This window comes from Anser brachyrhynchus (genome assembly GCF_964034855.1).
Source record: "Anser brachyrhynchus genome assembly, chromosome: 29".
NCBI lineage: Eukaryota > Metazoa > Chordata > Aves > Anseriformes > Anatidae > Anser > Anser brachyrhynchus.
In genome coordinates this window covers 326,525-346,189 of record NC_137722.1, presented here as the reverse complement: position 1 = coordinate 346,189, position 19,665 = coordinate 326,525, and the positions used below count along the sequence as shown (strand labels likewise).

The 19,665-nt window shown below is 51.0% G+C and overlaps 1 protein-coding gene across 5 annotated transcripts; it reads left to right on the top strand.

Annotated features, from left to right (window-relative positions):
- Positions 1-253: 253 nt before the first annotated feature.
- Positions 254-19,574, top strand: SLC4A8 (solute carrier family 4 member 8). Of its 5 annotated transcripts, none has more exons than XM_080570597.1 (25): positions 254-465; positions 5,999-6,080; positions 6,698-6,832; positions 7,236-7,371; positions 7,576-7,736; positions 8,639-8,827; positions 8,966-9,054; positions 9,187-9,344; positions 9,758-9,845; positions 10,296-10,442; positions 10,527-10,618; positions 11,096-11,270; positions 11,518-11,651; positions 12,530-12,775; positions 12,866-12,971; positions 13,890-14,051; positions 14,591-14,704; positions 14,837-14,998; positions 15,593-15,844; positions 16,682-16,750; positions 17,302-17,475; positions 17,568-17,705; positions 18,138-18,238; positions 18,748-18,852; positions 19,156-19,574. In XM_080570597.1, the coding sequence occupies exons 1-24, from the start codon at positions 421-423 to the stop codon at positions 18,833-18,835; spliced, it is 3,243 nt and encodes a 1,080-aa protein (XP_080426723.1). In that variant the 5' UTR covers positions 254-420; the 3' UTR covers positions 18,836-18,852; positions 19,156-19,574. The 5 variants fall into 5 exon arrangements, with proteins under 5 accessions (XP_080426723.1, XP_080426724.1, XP_080426725.1 ...); XM_080570596.1 differs by lacking the exon at positions 254-465 and adding an exon at positions 784-3,886; XM_080570595.1 differs by lacking the exon at positions 254-465 and having other exon boundaries at positions 784-6,080.
- The last annotated feature ends 91 nt before the right edge of the window (positions 19,575-19,665 follow it).

The window sequence follows — 19,665 nt, the reverse complement described above, 5'->3', positions numbered from 1 at the left end:
GGAGGGGGCTTGCGGGTGGTGCTGGGGGGGCGATGCTGGAGGGGAGGCTGGGGGGGGCTGGAGGGGGACTGCGAAGACCCCGAAGGGGCGCCCGGGGCTGGGGCCGGGGCTGGGGCCGGGGCCGTGCTGGGGGGGTCGGGGGGGCTGTTGCCGGAGCGAGGCCGCGGGGCCCTCACCGGGCGCTGCCCCCCACCCCCCGGGACCCCCCCAGCCCCGGCCCTGCCTCCTCCTTCCTCCTCCTCCTCCTCCTCCCGGCCCTGGGCGGGGTTTGGCCCCGGCTCCGGGAGATGGTGGAGCCGGTGTGAGCGGCACCGGGGCTGCAGCCGGCTGCGGCCCCCCCTGGCCCCGAGCCGCGGGGGGAGCCCGGGACCCCCCCCCGCCCTTCATCCCCCCCCCTCCCCCCCGGCCCCCGGCCCAGCCATGCCCGCCGGCAGCAACGAGCCCGATGGGATCCTCAGCTACCAGGTGGGGGGCAGCGGCCCGGGGGGGGGCACACCCCCCCGCTGCGGCCGGAGGATGCTCCGTGGCTGCTCACTGCGGCATTGCCGACGGGGGGGGGGGGCATGGGGAGGGAGGGCGGCTGCAAGGAGGGGGGGCGAGGCGGCTGCAAAGGAGGAGTCTGCAAATGGGGGGGGGTCGGCATCTGGAAAATGGGGCTCGAGGCACGGGGGGGGGGGCAGGCCGCTGAAGGGGTGCGAGGGGAGGCTGCGAAACATCTGCAAGGCCGAAAGGGGGTGGGGGGGCCACAAGGGGTGCTCAAGGTGGGTGCCAGGGGGGTGTGAGGTACCCGGGGGGGCACAAGGTGTTTAGTGAGGGGGTGCCCCAGCCGGCAGCATCTCCCACACGCCTTGTCCCCCCCCCACACCTGGCTGTGACCCCCATTTGAGGCCGCAGCCCGTCAGAAGGGGACAAAGGGCACTGTCCCTGTGCCACGCAGCCAAGGGGGGCTCCGCTATTGCCCCCCCTGGGGGCTTGCACAGATGTGCCTGGTGTTGGGGTGCAGGGAGCAGCAGGGAGGTGGCCCCCACCCCTCCCACCCCCTTTTTAGCATCATCCTGGCCAGGATGTCCCCACGGAGCGCCTCCTGCCCCCCTGCAGCACCCGTCCCCTTGCTGCTGAGCACCCCTGGGACCCCGTGCCCCACGAGTGGCGGCCCCGAGTCCTCCCGCAGGGCCAGGCCCCGCTGGAGGAGCCGCTCTCGGTGGCAGACGTGGGGGTGGGGAATTAATTCACCTTCCCTCACACCCGGGGAGATGGGGACAGTGGGATGGAGGTGGAAAAGAGAACGCTACCAGAGCATCCCCCAGCTCCCTCCCTGTTTCGGCTCCACGCAGGCAGGTATCCTCATCCCACAATAACACAGGGATCAGCCTCATTAATTACATTTGGGGCGTTATTAAGTCCATTCAGTTGGCATGGCTCATGGAGCTGCAGGGACCCCATCCCTCCCATTGCTGATGGCCAGTCTTGCTTGCACGTGGTGGGACGAGAGGGACGGGACGCGAGCTTTGCCTGCTCACGCGGTGCTTTTGGTGCTCCCGAGCACCAAGAGGGCTCAAAGCTAGACCAGACCCTCTGCTTTGAGCTTTTTCTAGTCCTCAATTACACCAGAGTTTCCCCGGGGAAAGAGTTTTCTTAACCAGAAGAATTGCACTGGGGCAGGTAAACTGAGGCAGGGCACTCAAAAATCCCTCTCTCTCCTGCTGGGTCAAAAAAAATCACTGCAAAATAATAATTTAAAGAAGTTTTCTTGCGAAGGGTGCGGGGAGAGGCATGCGCTGAACTCACAGCACTAAGGGGTTCACTGCAGTTGTGTCAAAACGAGCCTTCCTCCTTTGCTCCAGTGATTTCTGATTTCATTTTTACAAGCAATAATTGCTTCCCGACAAAACCAGCTAGGAAGCAGCCAGCCGGAGCTTTTTGCTTAGAAAATAGCAAAGTGGAACAACTCTGGCTGCTCTGAAGCCCACAAACATGCCCTGCAAAGCTCAGCGTCCCCTTTCCCGGCTCATTTTCGACGATTTGATGTTTTCCAGGCGCCTGTCAGTGGTGGCGAAGGACAGAGAGGGAGGGCGAAGCGTCTGCAAGGGCTGGTGCCCGTCCTGGGTCCTCTCCTTCCTGCCCCGTCCCATCCCATGGTCCCATCCCATGGCTCCACACTGCCATGGCTCTCCTAAACCATTAAATCCTCCGGTGTCCCCAGTGAGAGAACCCCTCGGGGTCCATTCAGGTGCCCTAACTGGGACCCAGTAAGTTTTGATCAGGGCCATTGGCTTTGGTAGCATCTCTGTGCAAGGCTTGCAGTGATTTTGGGGATGCTGCAATGGGCAGGGAAGGGCGATGGAACGCTCAGAGCATCCTGCCACAGACCCAGAATCAGAACCTGGGGCTTTTTGGCAGAAGGAGGTGCCCGCTTGTCCAGTTTGCTCTTGCATTTGCTCTTCAAGCATTAATGCTAAATAATAAAAAAGCAGCGGGGATTCGAGCTTGGGTCATGATGGGATTTTAACTGATTAGACCTCGGTGTCAGCTTCCTTCGCCGTGTTATTTTACACCCCGTGTCACCTTTCAGGGCAAGCCGGGCACTTAACCTTTGTGCCGAGCGGCACCGGGGAGGAAGTTCATCGGAGCAAGTGAATTCGCATCATAGAAATGATGGATTAGCTCTGATCGGAAAATAAACTGGGGCTGGAGAGAGCTGGCCAATGTGAGCAGGGGAAGCGAGAAGAGTAAAAACGTTGCTTATCTGGATGTGTCTCCCAGCCTCGCGCTTCGTGAGGGTTTCTAGGGAAATGATTTCACCCCTCAGGAAGGCAGGGCAGCAAGTTTTGGGGAGAAGAAACCAAGCAGGAGCATGGGGAGGGAAGGGTGCACTTTGCAAGGGGCTCTGCTTTGCTGTGTCCTTGCTTGGGAGGAAATTCTACTGTTGGAAGATAGACTTCTTTATTTTAAAATTTGGAAGTTTTTTTTTTTTCCTTCATGTACTCCAACAGCCATTTCGAAGCTCTGTGTTTCAGTGCCATGCTGGGACTTGGTTTGACTAATAAGGGTTTTTAACTAATAGAAGCCTGAAAGGAGGCCACGCCAAAGCGAGACCTTCTTGAAATGCTGTGGTTTTTGAAGGAAACGCTGACAAAAATCAGTACTGTCCCACAGCATTTATTTTCCCAACAGTTTGTACCTCACTTGCATTTCAGCAGCTCATACTTTTACGTATGCCCAAGCACATTACATGCCTCTTGCCCCAGCAGGATGCGGCATTTTCTCCGTTTACTCCATCAGGAACAGTTTTTGCTCGAAGAGGAGCTGGGTTTGTCCCGTCCCTTGATTTCAGCGTGAGCTTTGGCTGCGCTGACAATGGGCAAACGCTCTCCGCCGACCTTCAGCATATCCGCAAACTTGCTGCTCCTTTTTCCAGACGTATTAACAGATGGGCTTCAACCAGGAGCGCTTTGGGCACGGCTGCCCTTGGCTCAGCCAAATCCTACACCCCAAGGGAATTTCGGCAGCCGCTTGGCTGAGATATCTCCAGCCATGTAGGATGCGAGAGCTGAATTTCGCAGCAGCCCCAGGTGCTGGTGGTGTGGTACTGGTGCGAGTGTCGGTGGGAACAGGAGTTTTGTTGGCATCTCCCAGTCTCCGGGCGTGCGGGTTTAAATAACGGCTGGGATCTGCCCCGGGGGGCTCTGGTTCTGGAAAGACCGTTGGTGTTCGTGATGGTGGTGACGCTGGGGCCCTCCTGGCGAGAAGGTGTGGGATCTGCTCGGACGTCCCGGGTGAGTCTGGCCCCATGCATGGCCCAAGGGCTCAGTGGAAAGCCGGTGACCAACACGAGGCCGAACGGGAGTGTGGCAGGCTCGAGGCGACTTTTCTGGACGAACTGCAGGTAGGACGGCGAGGCCTTGGCTGAGAAGCGCCTCCCACCCAAAAACATGAAAACTCCCCAAAAAACAGAGCCAGCGTGCCAGGAGGAGATGGTTGGCACCGGGGCGAGAGGTCTGGGGGCAGGTTTAGCATCACCTGCTGGGTCCTGGGGGGCAAAACGCTTTGTGAGGGAGAAGGCGGCTTCCTGCCAGCGTCTGGAAACTGGGGCCTACAGATCGCTTCGTTTGTTCTGCCTCCCGACAGCGCCCACCAGACGCACTCAGGCTTGCAAGCGTGAGGTGATTTCCCGAAGCCCTTTCACCCCACGCTTCTCCCGAGGTTGTTTTTCTGCAACCCGGACCGGGGGGAGCTGGATGCGTTGCTAAGAGGGGACGGAGGGTGGCACCGGGTGGAGGACGGCAAAGCCACAGGCGCGTGATAGCGCGGCCGCCGGGGCGTGTGGGCGGCACCGGCACCGGCGTGCTGCTTCGGCCAGGAGGGAACACTGTTTTGGGGGAAAAAGGGCAGATTTCAGATTAGTGTCAGCAGCTTAAGTCATAAGCAGCGATTTTTTATTTTTAATTTTTTTTAACAAGTCCTCGAGGTTGCTGTGTCATTATTGCTACAACAGGCAGCATAGGCGAATGTGGCATTTCAAGTTCTGCTTGAAAATTGCAGAGTTTGGCTAGTTTGGGCTGTTTCTGAGTGGATGGTGAACCTCTTGCTTCTTGAGTTTCATAAAACAACTCAGCTGGTTTCCCCAGTTCTCACTCTTCTCTAGACTTTCAGGAATCGAGCAGGAATCAAGCAACTGGGTGCTCAAAATCAAAACAAATAATAAAAAGAAAAGAAAAGAAAAGAAAAGAAAAGAAAAGAAAAGAAAAGAAAAGAAAAGAAAAGAAAAGAAAAGAAAAGAAAAGAAAAGAAAAGAAAAGAAAAGAAAAGAAAAAAATAAAAAAAAAACCAAAAACCCACACAAAAACAGATATTTATTTTTGGGTTTGAACAGACAAAAAGCTTTTGGTTGCTGTGATGTCAGCAGGGGGCTTGTGAACGTGAACCTCGGCAGTTCAAAACTCCCCAACCTTTGACAGCCCCTTTGTGTCTTTAATAACAGAATAATTTGGAAACCAGCGAAAACTCAAGGGCGCTCATTTGGGCAATGCAGAATTTTCTTTGCATTGGTGACCATGTTTTCGTCTTCGATTAATTCCTGTCCATGAGAGGATGTGGATGGTAGCATTGTCCAAGGAAGGAGACCTCTTGAAGAGGTGCACAGAAATTAAGAGACCAAATACACCCCAAAGAGGGGAAAAAAATTGATGAGTGTGTCCCAGAGCCCTTTACCAAGCTGCAGTTGCATCTTGAGCATGAGACACGGCTGGGTTTTTAGTTTGTTGGGTGGAGCCTGGCAATCCCCTTCCCAGTCCCAGGTGGTGAGGAGAAAAGAGAAGCAAGAGAGGTTTGTTTCTGTTGCTGCTCGCAGTGAGCTGTTGGTCCTGCAGCTCTTGCTCAGCTTTCAAGGCACAAGTGCTGTCCGAGGCCCGACGTTTCAGCCTGGGAAGGCATTAGCTCTAAGCTGTTGGCTTTTGCAATGAATAAAATCATGTTTTCCGTGGAAAGCATACTTGCACCAAGGGAAGCCCGAGCCTCCTTGGGTGGAAGATGGAGCTGCCCTTGCAGGTTGCTGCTTTTGGAGGTTGGTGGAGGCGATGTCCTGTGGCCAGCTGCCATCTAGTGAGTCCTGCAGGTATCTCCAGCACAACAGCACGCAGCCTAGTGGTATTTTCAGACTGAAACTCACTGTGGTGCAAAGTGCATTTTTTTCCCCCCAGTTTGGAAATCCCTATTTATTTATGTATTCTAGAAAGCTGCAAAGGAGCTGCACAAACAAGGCAGGACAGGTGTTTTTTTTTTTTTTTTTTGGGGGGGGGGTCTGAAATGCTCTGCCCTCTCTCCCTGTAGCAAATACTTCCAGCTTCAATTCTCACAAAAGATAAGCAATCCAATGAGCTGTTTTATTTGGCCTCTGGCTGCGGGGCTGCCTCCTGCAAGCCCACGTTCGATCAGCTGGGAGGATGTATGGGAGCTCTGTGTCCCCAGCCCCACTGACCTTCTTCTCCTTGCCCAACAGAGACCTGATGAAGAGGCGGTGGTCGACCAGGGGGGAACAAGCAACGTTGTCAATATTCACTATGAGAAGGAGGAGCTGGAAGGTGAGACCCTGCTGAGCCCCTGCTGACTCCCAACCCAGCTCATTTTCCCGTTGCCCATAGCCCCTAAACCATCCCTCGCTCAGTGTTGTGTTGCATGCAGCAAAACCTGCCGTCCCTCTTCATCAAGAAGCACAGTTGTTTTTCATGATTTTCATGTAACTTTTAAAACAGAGGGAAAAAGCCCCCGCGGAGGCCACAGCGTGAGCTGCAGCCATGGGGTGAGATGATTCACGGCTCGTTTTCTCGCCAAGGCTGCTCCTGGCTTGGCGAGGTCAGGAGAATAATTTGACGGCTGCAGACACAGGGCTGCAATTTTTTTTCCTTATTGTTCCGGAGCTCATTATCATGGGGTTGATCTGATCTCCTCCCGCCGCCTTGCGCCATACAGAGATTTTAAAAATAATTACATTCGGCCGCTGCTTAATGAGCAAGTCTGAGTGTTGTCCAGGCGAAGCAGGAGTTTGGGAAAAGGTTCAATGCTTCAGGGGCATTTTAGATAACCCGGAGCCATTGCTTTTTGTCAGTCGCAAAGCCCAAGTAAAATAGTCTCTGAAAAAAGGACGAGCATTGACCGTCATCGTGCTGCCAAAAGTGATGCCAATGCTGCTTTCCTGCAGGCCACCGGACCCTGTACGTGGGCGTGCAGATGCCCCTGGTGAGGCAGAGCCACCGGCACCACCGGCCCCGCAGCCAGAAACATCGGAAACGGGAGCGGGCCAAGGGGGCAGCCCCCGAGGACCAGGGCTACCACTGTAAGTCCCACATTTGCTAAATGTCTCCTGGGCAAGCGTGGCTGGTTTGAGTGGCTAGCTGCTATTTTGAGGGAAAACTGCATTATTTAGCAAGGCCCTCGTTTTCCAAACTTTTATCAGGAGTTGTTTGTTTGTTTGTTTGTTTAGGCAGTTAAATGCGTAGCAAATTTAGGCTCACCTTCCTTAGCGATTCTGGCTTTAAAAATGGAAATGTGGGGAAGTCAGGCAGCCCTTCCTTATGGGGAGGTGGAAGAGATGCTTCCCCACAGCTGTGTGCATGCCCAGCCTGGGCAGACACAGGGGACAGGGACCAGCCCCAGTGTTCAGGGCTGAACTGGTGCTGGTCTGATGCTCGCTGCACAGTTCAGGCGCAGTAATGGGACACGGCTTTGTCTTCTGCCAGACACCCCATCCCAGCGGGTGCAGTTCATCCTCAGCACCGAGGAGGATGAGCAGCACGTCCCCCATGACTTGTTCACCGAGCTGGACGAGATCTGCGTGAAGGAGCGCGAAGATGCAGAGTGGAAGGAAACGGCAAGGTAAATCCCATCCTGCAGCTGGGAGAGCAGTCCCTGTGCTGGCAGCACGCACGGGCCCTGCTTGCCAGGGCAGGAAGCTTTTGCAGCTTTGGGTGCTGATGCGAGGAGCCTCCTCCTCCTGGCACCCCTCAGCTCTGTTAAAGCAGGGCTTGCAGAGCGGGGCTATTTTCTTGCAATGGGGCTGATGCTGGGCGATGTCTGCAGGTGGCTGAAGTTTGAGGAGGATGTGGAAGATGGCGGTGAGCGCTGGAGCAAGCCCTACGTGGCCACACTCTCCTTGCACAGCCTCTTCGAGCTGAGGAACTGCATCATCAAAGGCACAGTGCTGCTGGACATGTGCGCCAACAGCACCGAGGAGATTGCAGGTAGCACCCTCCTGCCTCTGACCCAAACCTCGCCCAGTGGCGCGTCTGCTCTTCCAGAAATCCCATTGCTTTTTTAAGTCATGAAGGATTTTTTTTGCGTGCGGGACTGTGCTGCCTTGGCCCGGCTGCAGCCTGAGTATGTGGCAGTCGCACCAGCTTTTCCTTCCGATAGGGGATCCTTTTGAAAGCAATCTGTGGGGTTTGAGAAACAATTAGAGAATGTTCTCTAGCCAAAAAGGGAGTGTGCACCAGGGCTTAGCGGTCTGCTCTTAGAAATACAGAGTCTGCCTAAGATCTGAACCTCTTTAAATAAACTATAAATTACAAGCCATTTCCTCTCATTATTTTTTTTTTTTTTTTTTTTTTGCCTTAACATCCAGGATTTAGGAACTTTAAAGGCAGAGTTTATCTGGCAGATGACCAAGCAGTGTGTTTCTGTGGGGTAGATAATTGAAGTTAATTGAAAAAACAGCTTTGGAGAAATTATCCTTGACTGGCAGGTCTCCATTCAACCCTTTTAAGAGCTGGTGAAGTCAGTGCCATTCTTAGCACATTTCTCCCTGGGCTCAGCAAATTACAGTCAATTGGCCAAGGGAACTCAGGGAAAGTCTGCGCTATAGATTGCTTATAATTTGGTTAAATGTGTAGAGGAATACAGAAAGGCCAGATCGGGCAAGGAAATTGCATTATTTAGAATGAGAAATAATGATCTTAGCTGAGTGATGAATAAGCACTTTGATGATGGGTTTTAGCAAAAGAAAATTCTTGTTTTCATTGCAAAGGCTCAACTCTATTAAAATGTCTTACTAAGCAAGGCTGCGCCTGTGCTAGGCTCTCCTGCATTCTCCCTGGGACTTGCAGGGTTTCTCCTCTGGTGGCTTCATTTCCCTTTCCACCCTCAGATATGATCCTGGACCAGCAAAACCATTCCAGTGAATTTGACGAGAGCATGCGGGAGAAAGTCCGAGAAGTCCTCCTGAAGAAGCATCACCATCAGAACGAGAAGAAGAGAAACAACCTCCTCCCCATCGTCCGCTCGTTTGCTGACGTGAGCAAGAGGCAGCCAGACCTGCACCCCCTCGACAAGCCAGGTGAGGGTTCCTGCAGGGCTTTGGCACCAGGTGAAGGTTTCTGCAGGGCTTTGGCCCTGTTAGACTTGCCCTGACTGAGGAGAAGTGTCCCAGTTGCTCCTTGTCTGTCTTTCTGAGTGTCTTTCTTTTTCCTGCCAGCCCAAACACTCACTCCCCATACTCCTCCCACCACCATAGAAGCTAAAAACGGGGTGAACCATGACACCAGCCCAATGGATTTAAGCAAGGTGAGATACCTGGAGCTTTTTTATGCCTTTAGGGCTGGCTTTGCTCTGGCAAACTTGGCTGCAGAACATGCAGCAGAGTGCTGTGGGCTTTCATTTTGGGGTAATTGCCTGAAAATCGCTTGTTGTGTCCAGGCTGAGCTGCACTTCATGAAGAAAATTCCTACTGGGGCTGAAGCAGCAAACGTGCTCGTAGGAGAGCTGGATTTCCTTCACCAGCCCATCATGGCATTTGCCCGCCTGACCCCGGCAGTCCTCCTCTCAGGCATGACAGAAGTTCCTATCCCAACCAGGTCCGAATGCCCAAGGTTTTTATTTAGAAATAACAAAAAAAAAAACAAAAAACCAACCATCAAATTTCATCCCAAGGAAATGGGGCCAGCAGGAGTGAGTCCACAAGCACATTTCCCCCATCTGTCACTCCTCACCTTCACTTCTCCCTTCCCTACCGCAGCTTTTAAATGCATTCCTCAATTTTAATGAACATCAACCCAAACATTAAAAAAATGCATTGGCTACCTTTAATGAGAGTAAGCCCAAAAATCCAGTTAGCAAGTTTTGATGAATTACGGATTCATTGCCGGAGGCGGTGAGCGTGGATTCGCCATCTCAAGCTGCGTTCTGGGCTGGGAGCTCCTGGCAATTTCTCTGGGCACTCTCTAAGCAAGGGCATGTTCTTCTCTCTCCTTCTGTTTTTCTTGCCCAGGTTCCTGTTTATTTTGCTGGGACCAGAAGGAAAAGCCCATCAGTACCACGAGATTGGCAGGTCCATGGCTACTCTCATGACGGATGAGGTGTGATAAGAGAGATCTCTGGGTCGTTTTTAGCTATCTTCCTCTCTCCCCTTCTCCACTGTAGCGAAGAAGCACATTTGCTTTCCCAGCTGTCCACAGCTCTCCAGATAACCCACCCCTTGTTTGCATCCAAAGCAAACACTTGGATCTACATCACCCCATGTCCCAGAGCCTGAAATCCCGCCCGGGACCTGCACCTCATCCTTCTCCTTCTCCCTGGGATCCCCAACATGCTGTCCCAAGCGGGTGGCATTGCCAGGGCCAGCAAAAGGCTCTCCTTTTTAGGCAAAAGGCCGTGGAGTGCTGTGAGGGACAGGGTCCCTGTGGAGGAGATGGCCACAAATGCATCAGATTTTTCCTTTTGACGAAATTTGGGGGAAATTATCTTGTGTTTAGCTAAGAGCTTATTGCACTGGTTAGGACATCCGAGCTGTTGTCCCCTGTTGGCAGGTTTTCCATGATGTTGCCTATAAAGCCAAGAACCGGGCAGACCTCGTGGCTGGCATCGACGAGTTCCTGGATCAGGTCACGGTCTTGCCACCTGGAGAGTGGGATCCATCGATCCGAATCGAGCCCCCCAAAAATCTCCCTTCACAGGTGGGTGCCGCGGTGGAGGGAGGTGTGAGGGGGATGGGCAGGAGGCTTACAAAGAAATATGTATCTCTGTTTCCATTTTGACAGAAAAAAAGGAAGACACCGGGAGTTCTTGATGACAATGCTTCTCACAGAAAGCCAGAAAAGCACAGTGGCCCTGAACTAGAGCGAACGGGAAGGTGTGAGCTTTGATGTTTTCATTTTTTTTTGCCTCTAAAAACTGAGTATGCACCTTCCCTTCTAGTGTTTTTTTGTGGTTAATTGCTGCAGCAAAGGGGCTCCACGTTACCTGCTTGGGTCCCTGGGCCAGGCAGCTGGGGGACCTGGGCAGCTGGGCTGAGCCACAGCATCATTGCACATGGGTTTTCTTGAGCTGGGGTGGAAGAAGATGTGTAAACACCTCCAGGTGCAGCTGTGATGCCTTTCGAAGTGTGGGGCTGTTGCAATAACAGAGGATAGGATCTCAGGTTAGCTCCTTTTTGTTGTTGGAGGGTGTTTTTTTTTGTGTGTCTCAGTTCCTACTGGGTGTAAAATGGGAGAAAGACACTGTTTTTTAGCAATGGAAGCTACTCTGTGCTTGGGATTGCCCTTCTGCAGCAAAGAAAATTCACTGTGGTCTGCCAGGAGAACAGTCTATTTCTTTGTCCTTCCTCCAGGCTCTTTGGAGGTCTGATCCTGGATGTGAAGCGAAAAGTCCCATGGTTCTGGAGCGACTTTCGGGATGCTCTGAGCCTGCAGTGTCTGGCGTCCTTCCTCTTCCTCTACTGTGCCTGCATGTCCCCCGTCATCACCTTCGGGGGGCTGCTGGGGGAGGCGACCGACGGCCACATAGTGAGTGCCTCTCCTCCGTGGGGTGGCACGGAGGGGTATTTAGGAAATGTGCATGGATGTGGCACTGAGGGACATGGATTAGTGATGGGACTCGGCAGGTCAAGTTGACAGTTGGACTTGATGACCTTGAAAGTCTTTTTCTAACCTATTCTATGAAAAAGTCTTTGCTGCAGCTCAGTTTCTTTTTTTTTTTTTTTTATTGATGCTCTGCTCACATGATTTATTTGCTCCTTTCTTCCCTGGCCAGAGTGCCATGGAGTCGTTACTGGGTGCATCCATGACTGGTGTGGTCTATTCCCTCTTTGCTGGCCAACCTCTCACCATTCTCGGCAGCACCGGCCCCGTCCTCGTGTTTGAGAAGATCCTCTACAAGTTCTGCAAGTAAGGCTGCACTGGCCCTTCTGGAGGCGGCAGTGATGGCAAAAAGATGTGTTTTTTTGGTTATTTTTCTTAGCGGTGGTTGTAAGATTGAAGTTAACTTCCATGTCGTGCACATCATGTGCTCCTACTTTAGTTAGTGATGGTGCAAGAGCAATTGGCCTCTGGAGGACTAAAGGGTTTGCAGAGTTAAAGCCAAGCACGAGGAGGAGAAACCACAAGAATGAGGATGCCCAAGATGAGATGCATGAGGGAAAGGAGACAAATCACGCTGGTTTGGGAGTAGGAAGATTTGCTTTGCTCCCAGCACAAAGCTAGGCACTTTTTAGCCTGCTTTTTGCTGAAAGTGGAAATATATGTGTTGCCCAAATATCCAAATAGTTTTCCTTTTTGCTGAAATATTTTGAGTTTTGATGATATTATTGAGAAAGTAGGAGCTTTTCATGTGAAATGCATATTTTCCATGACAGCCCTTTGTTGTGATGACTTTGATTAACCACCCTCGCTGTAATTAGTCACTTTTATTATTAAGCCCCACCGTGCTGGTAGCAAGTGACTGGGTGCCAAGCCAGCTGTGCTTGGGCATGGGGGCGATGGGTGAGAACAGCGCCTTCCCCAGTGAGCACCTGACCTCAATTAGCCTCCAAGGCATTAACACAGCATAATTGCTAAATAATGATAATTATCTAAAGCGCCTCTCCTCTTATGGGCCCACACCCTGCACTGCAGCCCTGAGGCTGTCTGTAGTAGTACATAGAAGCTGCATTCACCATCCACAGGCTTGACATGTTCCGAAACAGCTCTGCATTTTCCCTGAAGGATGGCACGTCTTGGAGCTTCCTGCTGGGCTTCCCACCCTTTGCTTTATTTTGTTTTCCCAGGGACTATGCGCTCTCCTACCTCTCCCTGAGGGCATGCATAGGGCTGTGGACCGCCTTCCTCTGCGTGGTGCTGGTGGCCACGGATGCCAGCTGCTTGGTGTGCTACATCACCCGCTTCACTGAAGAAGCCTTCGCTGCCCTCATCTGCATCATCTTCATCTACGAGGCTCTGGAGAAGCTGATCTGCCTGGGAGAGACCTACCCTGTGCACATGCACAGCAAGCTTGACTTCCTCACCATCTACTAGTGGGTTTTTTGGCTTAAAACGCGCCTTGGCAGGAGCTTAGGGCTGCATCTCTATCGCCTTACCCTTGCCCTTGGCTTTTCTCCTCCCAGCTGTAAGTGCGAGGCACCGACCCATCCCAGCAATGAGACCCTGCACTTCTGGGAGAGCAACAAGATCAACGTGTCTGCCATCGCCTGGGAAAACCTCACGGTGACCGTAAGTCCCCGGCCGCTGCTTCCTTGTGCCGCTGGGTTCGCGCGTCTCTGCAAGCACGCTCCTGCGGGCGTTGACGTGGTGCGAAAGTCGGTGCACTCTGAGTGATGGCATGCTTCAAACCGTGCTGGGGCTGCTCTGAAAAATCAGTCCTTAAGTGCAAGACGTGTGGTCTGCCCTGGAAAGGGGAGTGCGCCTTGTTACCAGCATCGTGGGTGATAACTATCGTCCTCAGCCCTCTGCAGAACAGTATTTCTGTCTGGGAGCAAGGTTAAGTGGGTGGTTTGAATGTTGCAGAAGTTGGAGGACTTAAGTTCATGCTTGAAGGTAGTAATTGGTTCTTTAATTGGTCCTTAATAACTCCAGGCCCCGGTTTCTTATTCAGTGCTGTCTGTAAGTACGTGCATAAATTTGCATGTCTGAGCAGCCTCCCGGGCTGCTGGTGCTGGAAGCAGAGCCCAGGCGTAGGATGGAGGCTCTCATGGACATCTTCAGCCCCTTTTGGCCAGATTCTGTGAGTCCTCCCTTGGGAAGGGACAGTTTGTCTTCTTTCCTACCATGGTGGTCATAGCCCTCCTTCCCTGTTCCCTCTTTCTCTATCCCCAAGAGTTTCCAGCGTCCTCTTCTGGATGTGTCCTTCCCCTGTGGTGTCTTCTTCAGCCACAGTTATCTCCTGTTCAGGTGGAGGATGTGCCATGGGCCTGTGGCATGGTGTCCCATCACATCTCTGTATTTCCTCTCCGTGTAGTTTGATGTGTCACTTGTTAAGCTGCTGCTGCTCATTAGATATAGATCTCCCTCAGCAGCAGTAGGTACAAAGTTATGGATCTTGGACCCAAATCCTTAACCCTTCCCCCAGTTATCCAAGGTTTCCTTGCTGCATGTGTACTGCCATCGTGTCCTGATGCTCTGTTTTTCCAGGAATGTCGGCATTTGCATGGAGAATTTCACGGACCTGCCTGTGGACACAATGGCCCCTACACACCCGATGTCCTCTTCTGGTCCTGCATCCTCTTCTTCTCCACCTTTGTCCTATCAAGCTCCTTGAAGATGTTTAAAACCAGCCGCTATTTCCCAACCAGAGTAGGTAGAAGATGGTGGAACAGTGATCCCACCTACCTTACGACCTGTCCCAGAGCAAATTTGCACTCAGGCAGTGGGAAATCAGGTCCTCCAAAGGTTGTTTGTGTTTGCTTTTTGTTTGTTTGTTTTGTTTTTCCTCCCTTCACCATCTTTGCATTAGGGAAAAGCTGATTCCAATGAGAAGCTGTCATAGAAAAAGATTATTCCTTCCTTACAGGGGAAAAATATGCCTCAGTGCCTTATTCCCATTGCAGCTGTGAGAGTGGCTGTAGTGGCAGGTGTCTGTTTCCAAATATTTTCTTTTTTTAAAAAAAAGGCAATTAAAAAAAAAAACAAAACCTTTCCCCCTAATTAAACTGTTTTCTTTTAAGTCTGACACCGGATCTCACAGGGACAAACACAGCAACAGTTTCTAACCAAGGGGTTTGGCTGCATGTCTTCAGAGTGGTGGGATTCTGTGAACCAGCTGTGGTGTTGCTCATGTCCCTAACTTGTCTGTCTCGTGCCACGACCCTTTCTGCTCTGCCTTCTTGCCACAGGTACGGTCCACCATAAGCGACTTTGCTGTTTTCCTCACCATCGTCGTCATGGTGCTCATTGACTTCCTGATTGGGATCCCCTCACCGAAGCTCCATGTCCCCCATATGTTCAAGGTAATGGGGTGTCTTGGCACAGCTGGCTTCACCTTGTGCCCCTGGGGACACCTTGAGGTGACGGAGGGGAAAATGAAAGCCAGCGAAGTGTCTGGGCTGGGAGATGATGCTGATGTCCCTGCTTTGTCACAGCCCACCAGAGATGACCGCGGGTGGCTCATCAGCCCCATAGGACCCAACCCTTGGTGGACCGTGCTGGCTGCGCTCATCCCAGCCCTGCTCTGCACCATCTTGATCTTCATGGACCAGCAGATCACCGCTGTTATCGTGAACAGGAAGGAGCACAGGCTGAAGGTAAGGGGCTGCAAGAGGTGACTCCATCCCCAACCCACTCTGGGCTGCAGGTATGGGGAGGAGCTCCTTTTCCAAGTGCTTTGGAAAAGCAAATTTGCAAATTGGCTTGGGACAACGGAACTCTGCTTGGCAGGATGCTGTCCTGCATTGATGATGACACAGGGAGCAAAAGACAGGGGAAGTTGGACAAGGAATCTTTCAGAGCAGCAAATTAACCTTAGAGCAATACAGAAAAGCTTTTTTGTTTTAAAATGTCAGCAGAAGCTTGGGGGAATGAATCGTTTTGACACACTGCCAGGGATAACTCAGAGTCACATCTTGCTTGCAAGTATGACTTTTTTATGAATGGAAAAAAAAAAGTCAGTATTTTTTGAAGAGGTAGGAGTTGTACAAAAAAAACCCACAAATTACTTTGTCTCGCCAGAGTTTCATGCAAGGTGCTTGTTCAAAGACTGGATACGTCCTTAGTTGCTTCCAATTCTTTTTTTTTTCAATTTTCAAAAAATTGACTTGAGCTCAAGCAGGGTTTGGGCTGTCCACACTGTCCTTGCTCTTGTGCTGTGGGATGCTCTGTTTCTTCTTTCACTCCCGCAGAAAGGATGTGGGTACCACCTGGACCTTTTCATGGTGGCTGTGATGCTCGGGGTGTGCTCTGTCATGGGTCTGCCGTGGTTTGTGGCTGCGACTGTCCTGTCCATCACCCACGTGAATAGCCTCAAACTTGAGTCTGGCTGCTCAGCTCCGGGAGAACAACCCAGGTTTTTGGGGATACGAGAGCAGAGAGTCACTGGCTTGATGATCTTTGTGCTCATGGGCTGCTCTGTCTTCTTGACCACTGTATTAAAGGTAGGAGGAAAAAGCAAAACCCCCAACAGCCTTGATTTTTTATTTTTATTTTTTTGAGATTATACAAAACCAAAACTAGTCCTTTCTCTCTAGGCCTGAGTAGCTGTGGGGTACAGGAGGAGGTGATCTTAAACCTTGGGGCATGCCCCATGGTGGGAACCAGCTTCCATTAGGCTTTCCAGCCCTGCAGACCTCAGTCTGGTGTGCTTGAGGGCATCAAGCCGCATCACTGCTTTATTTTTTGGGGTGTTTTTGGGCTCATTTGTGTCTATGGGCTACAATCTAGCCTATCCAGACCACTACATTTGCTCTCTTTCAATCAGGCAGCAAGCTGATTGGTTGCAGTTTGCACCCCAAATGCCTCAGAACTGCCATTCCCATAGCTAAACACGCTGCAATCATCCTTTGCACGTTCCTCCCACAAAGTAATCTCATCTCTAGGCTAAAAGGAGGCACGTTGCATTTCCGTGTTGCCACAGGAATATGTAGAACTGTTTTTCTGCCATCTCAGAACGCAGCATATGGTAGCATGGGTGAAATCACCTATTTTCCTCCAACCTTTCTGGAAAATAGGATTATTTCGATGAAATGTAGCTCATAAGTTCAGCCTAAAGCAGAGCATTAACTCGCAGGCAAATGCACAAAATGTCTAATGGATAAAATTTAACGCATCTCCAACCCTGTGGAACCTGGAAAGCTTTAGGAAGCTTTCTGTAGTGCCTGTAGAATAAAGTGGTAATGAAAATGCAATTAAATTTTGAAATTTAATTTAAATTTAATTTAAATTTAATTGAAAATGCAATTATTTTATTTAGAATTATTGTCTTCTCTTTGCAGTTTATACCAATGCCTGTGCTGTATGGCGTTTTTCTCTACATGGGTGTATCATCGCTCAGAGGAATCCAGGTGTGGACTTTCATAGCATGCAGCATGTCTGTTCCCTGCTATTTCCTTTAAATAGAAGAAGAAATAAAAAACAAAATCTGATAGTCAGTGGCTTGGGAAAAGCCTCTTCAAAAGCAAGAAATGAAAATATTTTGTATAACAAAGAAATTGGTGGAGGCACTAGAGGTCTGTAGGGCTAGGAGGACCGGGCGGGTTCAGCGCTCTTTGTTTCATGGTGTTAGGGCAGGTCAGTGTTCAGTGATGTGAAAATGGGGGAATTCAGTGCAAATGGGAGGAAATTTCTCCCACTGGTGGAAATCCTTTCTGGGGGAGCGAAGAAATGATAATTATAGACTAATTAGGAATAAGCGCAATTTGGTGGACAGCTCTGCTGGTGGGCAAGCTGGTTTACAGATAGAGCTAAGGGAAAATGGGTGCTGCTCCCAGGAGGAACGTGGTGGGATCAACGCTTCCTCATTGCAAGCAAGAGCCCGAAAAATCCGTACAGGCCTCAGCCAGGCCAGCACCATTCTGCAGCCCCAACGTGGCAACTTCTCCCTGTTATTCTGCAGTTCTTCGATCGCTTGAAGCTGTTCGGGATGCCAGCGAAACACCAGCCAGACTTCATCTACCTGCGGCACGTGCCCTTGCGGAAGGTGCATCTCTTCACCCTGATCCAGCTGACCTGCCTCGTCCTGCTCTGGGTCATCAAGGTGTCCCGGGCTGCCATTGTCTTTCCCATGATGGTAAGAGGCGGTGCTTCTCAGCGGGACGTTTGCAGCAGGACGTAGCACTTTCTCTGGCCTCACTGCATCTTCCTTTTTTTTTTTCCGTGAAGGTTTTGGCTCTTGTTTTTGTCCGAAAAGTCATGGATTTCTGCTTCTCAAAGCGAGAGCTCAGCTGGCTGGATGACCTTATGCCAGAAAGCAAGAAGAAGAAGTTGGATGATGCCAAAAATGAAGCCAAAGAAGAAGAGGTAACACTATGTGCTCGGGGCTGGACGTATCCCTGGAGTTGTGAGGTTGCCCATCTCTATCACAGCCATTTATTAAAAGTTGGGGGAAGATCAGAACTAAACAGAAGGAGATCCCAGTAGCCTGGATCCCACATTGCAACCGCTTTTTTTCCCTACGTTAGCAGTGAGCTTAGCACTAGAACAGACATATAACTTTAAAATGTCTTTTAAAAGAAAGTTGTTATTGTTATTATTATGTATTTCAAATATTTTCTCACAGTAGGTGTTTAACCTCCCAAAATGTTTGCAGTGAAAGTTTTTTATCCTGCTCCACCAACAGCTAAAACTGGCAGGGATCAGAAGGAGGGGGCAGCACGCGATGGCTGTACGGGGTTTTTGTTTATCTGCCCTTTGCTCAAAGACAGAACAGGTGATTTGTCCCTTTGATGGCAGGAGTCTCAGAAGATGATGGAAGCTGCTGCTGCAAATTCAGTCCAGCTGAACCTGGTGAAGACCAGCTACCTGGATGTCCCAAAGCAGAACAACAGTGACAGGTAAAGCCCCACTGAGTGCCAGGACCTCCAGCAAGAGTAGTTTGTAGGGGTTTGGCACAACTTGCTCTGCTTGCATTTTGACTGAGCACCCCTTAGAACCCAGCAGTCAGGTTGGTGTAAAAATCAGATTTCTGGGCAGAGCTGCAGGAGGGGATCGCAGGGCTCTGAGTGTGAGCAGAGTGACTGCACAACTCATGCTTGACCCCAAAAACTTGCATCATCAGTGAGTCTGCAGCAGTTGGAGATCCTCGTGCTCAGAAATGAGGAGTTGCAGGCATGATCTGTGCCAGCAGTGGGAGGCCAGGCCAGGGCTAAACGCTTGCAAGAGAATTGCACAGAGCTGTTGCTCTACAGCATTCAAGCTTGCCTCCCCAAACTCATCACCAGCAAAACCTCCCATGCCTGTGCTGATCTTCAGTGCTTTGGGTCACCCCGTTCTCATTGCTGATGCAGTTGGTGGCTTTGGTTCCTGTAAGCACGGTGATTGCTATCTAAAATGTTTATTGCAGGACTGACCCTTCTGAGATTAACATCTCAGATGAAATGTCAAAAACAACCGTATGGAAGGCTCTTACCATGAACACAGAAAAACTCTGAATCTGAGGAGGAAAGAGGTAAAAGGATTGCACGGTGAATGTGACGGAATATTTAAGAGGTGTGGATGCAGCACTGAGGGATGTGTTTTAATGATGGGACTCGGTAGGGCAGGGTGATGGTTGTACTTGGTGATCCTGCAGGTCTTTTCCAGCCTAGACAATCCTGTGATTCTGTTCTATGATTCTATGCACGCTGACTGGTCCTCTCCTCGGGGATGGTCTCTTGAAGGGGGCCAGTCAGTGATGGCCAGCAGGTCCTGCTCTGATGATGCTCTCAATCTTTCTCTCTCTCTTTTTTTTTTACTTTTTTCCCCCCCCCAGTTTTCCTCTTTAGGGATCTTGGCTTTGAAGGAGAGGAGTGAGAACGTGACTCAGGGACGAGCCAACGCAGACGCGAGGGCAAACCGCTGTTTCACATGGAGGAAAGGAAACAAGTGAGCACAAGCCCTCCCTGGTTTTCTCCTTCGAGTAGCAGGATTCCCATTAAAGCCATTTGCAAGACATTTCCTGTTATCCTTGGTGTGCTTCAGACATTCAGTATCTCTAGACCAGCAAACTGAGGTGCACATCGCAGTCTGTGGGAGTTCGGTGTTGTTCAGCCTCCGTGTGTACGTGCGTGTGTTGTTGCGGTTTTGTAGTGGTAGAGGGACGGCTACCGCTTCATCATTCAGTGCTATCTATTTTTTTTATATCTGATCCCCCCCCTTGCCCTTTTTTTCCAAATATAAACTCTGAATGTACGATTTTTTTTCTGTTATTTTTGATGCATTCTCCGCTTTCTTCTTCGTCACTGCCAGGTTTTTGGTCTGGTTTGGGGTCCTAGATTCACTC

Coding starts and splice junctions, on each gene's coding strand:
- SLC4A8 (XM_080570595.1), top strand. CDS start 5,873: ATGAGCTGTTTTATTTGGCCTCTGGCTGCGGGGCTGCCTCCTGCAAGC. Junction 7,737..8,638: donor CAGCACCGAGGAGATTGCAG/GTAGCACCCTCC, acceptor TTCCACCCTCAG/ATATGATCCTGGACCAGCAA. Junction 12,776..12,865: donor GACTTCCTCACCATCTACTA/GTGGGTTTTTTG, acceptor TTCTCCTCCCAG/CTGTAAGTGCGAGGCACCGA.